This window comes from Verticillium alfalfae, genomic scaffold (genome assembly GCF_000150825.1).
Source record: "Verticillium alfalfae VaMs.102 supercont1.2 genomic scaffold, whole genome shotgun sequence".
Classification (NCBI taxonomy): domain Eukaryota; kingdom Fungi; phylum Ascomycota; class Sordariomycetes; order Glomerellales; family Plectosphaerellaceae; genus Verticillium; species Verticillium alfalfae.
Window position 1 is genome coordinate 337,209 of NW_003315037.1, and position 3,726 is coordinate 340,934.

General features: G+C 53.4%; 2 protein-coding genes across 2 annotated transcripts; one reads left to right on the plus strand and one right to left on the minus strand.

The window, feature by feature from the left end:
* Nucleotides 1–488: 488 nt before the first annotated feature.
* Nucleotides 489–1,830, plus strand: VDBG_01573 (predicted protein; the record flags this gene model as incomplete). Its single annotated transcript, XM_003007339.1, has 3 exons — nucleotides 489–1,048; nucleotides 1,115–1,386; nucleotides 1,718–1,830. The coding sequence occupies 3 exons, from the start codon at nucleotides 489–491 to the stop codon at nucleotides 1,828–1,830; spliced, it is 945 nt and encodes a 314-aa protein (XP_003007385.1).
* A 1,406-nt stretch (nucleotides 1,831–3,236) lies between these two features.
* On the minus strand, nucleotides 3,237–3,527 carry VDBG_01574 (60S ribosomal protein L26-1; the record flags this gene model as incomplete). The annotated part of the gene is made up of 1 exon (XM_003007340.1): nucleotides 3,237–3,527. One exon carries the CDS (start codon nucleotides 3,525–3,527, stop codon nucleotides 3,237–3,239), a length of 291 nt encoding a protein of 96 aa, XP_003007386.1.
* Between the last annotated feature and the right edge of the window lie 199 nt (nucleotides 3,528–3,726).

Consider the following 3,726-nt stretch of genomic DNA (forward strand, 5'->3'; position numbering starts at 1 on the left):
CCCCCCTTTCCAAACTCGCAGCCACGCAACATGGCTGTAGATCATAAACCCCGCCGCGAGTCTCTGGCGGAACGCGAGACGTCTGACCATGCTGCGGCGAAGAAGAACCCCAGATTTCCATGAGTACCCCTTCCCAAACCTCCATAGAAATCACTGGCCCCGCCATGGGCAACCACTCGCACCAACTCGAAGTCCGGACCACAAGCTTTAATTATCTTCAGAAGCTGAACAACGGCCTCGGACTTCCATACCTGCAGGGTTAACTGCGCCCTGGTGTGAACCAGCGGGATGCAAAGGATGAGGATTACATCTACCATCGCCAGCTTACTGATGATGAGGTTCGGGCCCGTCATCTATACTGGGGAAACGCCCCTCGTTCGGTCCAGAAGGGCCTGCCGAAGTACGACGGTAAAGACTTTTACCCCCCTTCACCGACCAAGGAGAACAGCTTTGCGGACCTCGCTACGCCATACAAGCCACAGCCATCCATGGACGGGCGTACCGGTGACTACCAAAACTCAGCTGAAACTGAACAGAAAATGTTGCAGATTTCTGTCAGTGGCTTCGAGGACAACAGCAGTGTCTCTTCGACTAGCAAAAGAATGTCTCGTCTTCCTGTTGGTGACCTCAGCGATTACCGTCTTAAGCCCCAGGCTGAGCAGAGAAAGATCTTGCGGGCCGTTGATGGCAATGGTGACTACGGCTTTCGTCCCACGGACCCCAGTGACAATGTACGCACGATGAAGGAGTTACTGGCGCTTTCCCTTACTCGCCACGAACAGAAAAACAAACGGGACACCAAGTCGGATAATGTAAACGGAAACAATCTTGCTGCCAAAGACAAGGCCGGCACTCGTGGCCGCCCTGCGACTTCGATTCTCAGCCAGGAATACAGCGATTCGGATCAGACTTCAGGAAGCAACGCTATTGCTCCTTCTTTCCAATCGCCTCTTCTCTCGACCCAGTCGCAGTCGACGCAGTCGGACGATGCCGAGGAGTCGCGCGAGAAAATACTGTTCAAGGGTCGACAGAATATGACACGCAACAGGTGCGTGCTTCTGCTTGCTGGTCTTTACATTTTGTGGTCGGAGCTAATGATGGAGACTAACTGCAGCAAACACAGTGGAGCCATGACATTTGTCAAGAAGCCTACCAGCGGTGCTTGTGCGCTTCCTGGTGCTATGAGCTCTACCACCGCTCACGGTCTTCTTCCTCACTATGCTGGCTCTGCCGCCGCCTCTTTGTCGCCTTCTGCGGGCAACAGCTCGCCCTCCAGTTCTGCGATGCGAGCTTCGGGACTTAAATCTGCGGAAGGTGGACGGCAGGATCTAGGTTCCAAAGGTGCCTCTAAGGATACGAAGGATGAGAATAAACCTTTCCATGATGGTAAGTAAAGTCATGGGCGGGTCAAACACGCCAGAAATGAAGATAATAATCTGATAACACATTAGAAGTTTGACCAAGGAGAATGACTTAGTACATATCCTGTCAAAATTACCCGTCACAACTCTGGTACAACTTCTTCCTCTGCTCTTTGCCACGCGACATTACATTGCTTACTTGCCCGAAATCTCTTTCCAACAACCGGTCTTAAATCTGGTTCCGTTGGTTTTTATTGCTTAGCTGAGGCATACTTTCGACACTACTCAATGGCGACGAGAGAAGTCTTATGTGGCTGCCTCGGGGTGTGCACCATGAGCCTCATCCACCTCCACAGGACCCACGACGGTGCTTCCCACTCCTATGGCGTCGCATTTCTCTGCAGTAGGGTTGTTCTTGTGGCTAGGGTGGCAGGTGTTTAATGGTGCTGCCCATGTATGGATTATTTAGGTGTCTTTGCAATGAGCCGAGGCAATCATCACTCTGGGAAATGTCGTCTTGGGCGGCCAATTCAGGAACGTTTGCTAATGCTGCGAATATGAGATTGGATGGCTGGAATGGAATTGGAGATGGGGACAGATGACAACCGGGTGGCGAGGTAGCGTAGCCAAAAGTGGCAGGCTCCTCGTTCACTGGGCCACGTCCATGACCACTGTCAAGATAGTTCCCGGTCTTAACTAGCTCTTTCGCAATTATACAGTCTCGGCTCACTTTCATGTGTCATCAACGACGCCATCATGCTGATAGCCGGATGTGTACAGCCGCATGACATGATGTGTATGTTCTATTTTTTCTGACTATTTAACGGTCGGCTTGACAGTAGTGGTCGGAAACCGAGGCAATGTGCCTCGCGTTCAAATTTTCGACCTCATTGCAGAACTAGGTGAAAGTCTTCATGCGAGAGCAGATGAGTGGTTATCCTGAGAACAGGTCTCCCCGCTGGTTTTAGTCTCCGCCAGTCGTATACCTCGAAAACCATGGACTTGGTGGTTGACGCGGAGATATTCTAGCGTGCGATGATGAGAGAAAGAAAATGGCACAACCTACCGTGAGCTCGTTGTTGGTCCTGTAAGTTCTTGTAAAGAACGACCTTGGTCCTGTGAGCTTGCTGCGTTCCATGTCAAGTTAGTCAAGCATGATTGTGTAGCAAAAGGAGGATATCCTCATGTCATGTCACGCGATTGGGGGTTCGTGAAGGACTCCTCCTCCCCGGCTGTTCTCCCTTGCCCTTGACCTCCCCCAAGATGGGAGAGGAGAGATGGCGAAGAAAAGAGGCAGCAGGGGAAGTGGAGTTGGACTTCGGGAGGACCTCCCATGGAGCGAGTCACTGCGAAGTGAAACGGCCATAGAGAAAAACGAGTTTCTCGATTTGTTGGATTTGTTTTGTTGTTCCTGTGCTACCCTGCGCGCACCTCCCCCACCTTGGTCGCGCCCCCCCTTCCAAAAAAGTGTGTTTCTTCGTGGTTGAATTCCTCATGCCGAATTTCTGCGCTTCTGCTTTTGTTCCCCATTGCCGAACCGTCGAAAAAGAGGAAGAAAGGACGGTGAGTTGTAAAACGCCGGATTGAAAGGAAAAATGGTCATGATCGAGAAGACAAGAACAAGAATCGTTGTCGTTATTCGAAGGGTGTGTTCCCAATGAGGAAAAGAGAGATTCCGTTTCCGAAAAGCAAAAAGACTTCTCCCCATGGTGTCTGGAAACACATGCCCTCAGCGTGAACGCCTCCCCACAAGCAGACCGAGGGAGCCGTGGTTGCGGGGAAGAGCACATTTGCGACAGCAGCGAGCATGCCACAGGGTATCGTCAGGTGTGGAGGTGGTCAGAGCCCCAGGTCGAGTCCAAGGAAGGGAGACGCTTAGGCGTCGGCCTTGCCCTTGGCGCTGGCCTCGCGGCCGCGCTTGATGCGCTCGAGGATGGACTCACGGTCCTTGTCGAGCTTGAGCTTGTTGACAACGACCTTGGAGGGGTGGATGCCGATGGGGACGGACTGGCCAGAGGTCTTCTCGCGGGTGACGCGCTCGATGTGGATGACGTACTTCAGGCGGTAGACGGCGGTGACCTTGCCCTCACGGCCCTTGTTGGCACCACGGACGATGGTGACCTCGTCGTCCTTGCGGATGGGGATGGAGCGAGCCTGGGGGACCATGTTAGCGGGTTGGCGCACGACAGGTGGCCGGGAGCCTACGAGAACGTACGTTGTACTTCTCACGGAGCTCCTTGGGTGAGGGGCGCTCATGATGGTGCGGCGGTCGCTGGAGGGAGCGCTGAAGTGCGCAGCGCGCGATTTGCGGCGGGAAGAGTGAAGGACTGGCGGGACGGTCAGCTCGAATTCGGAGAGATTGCTG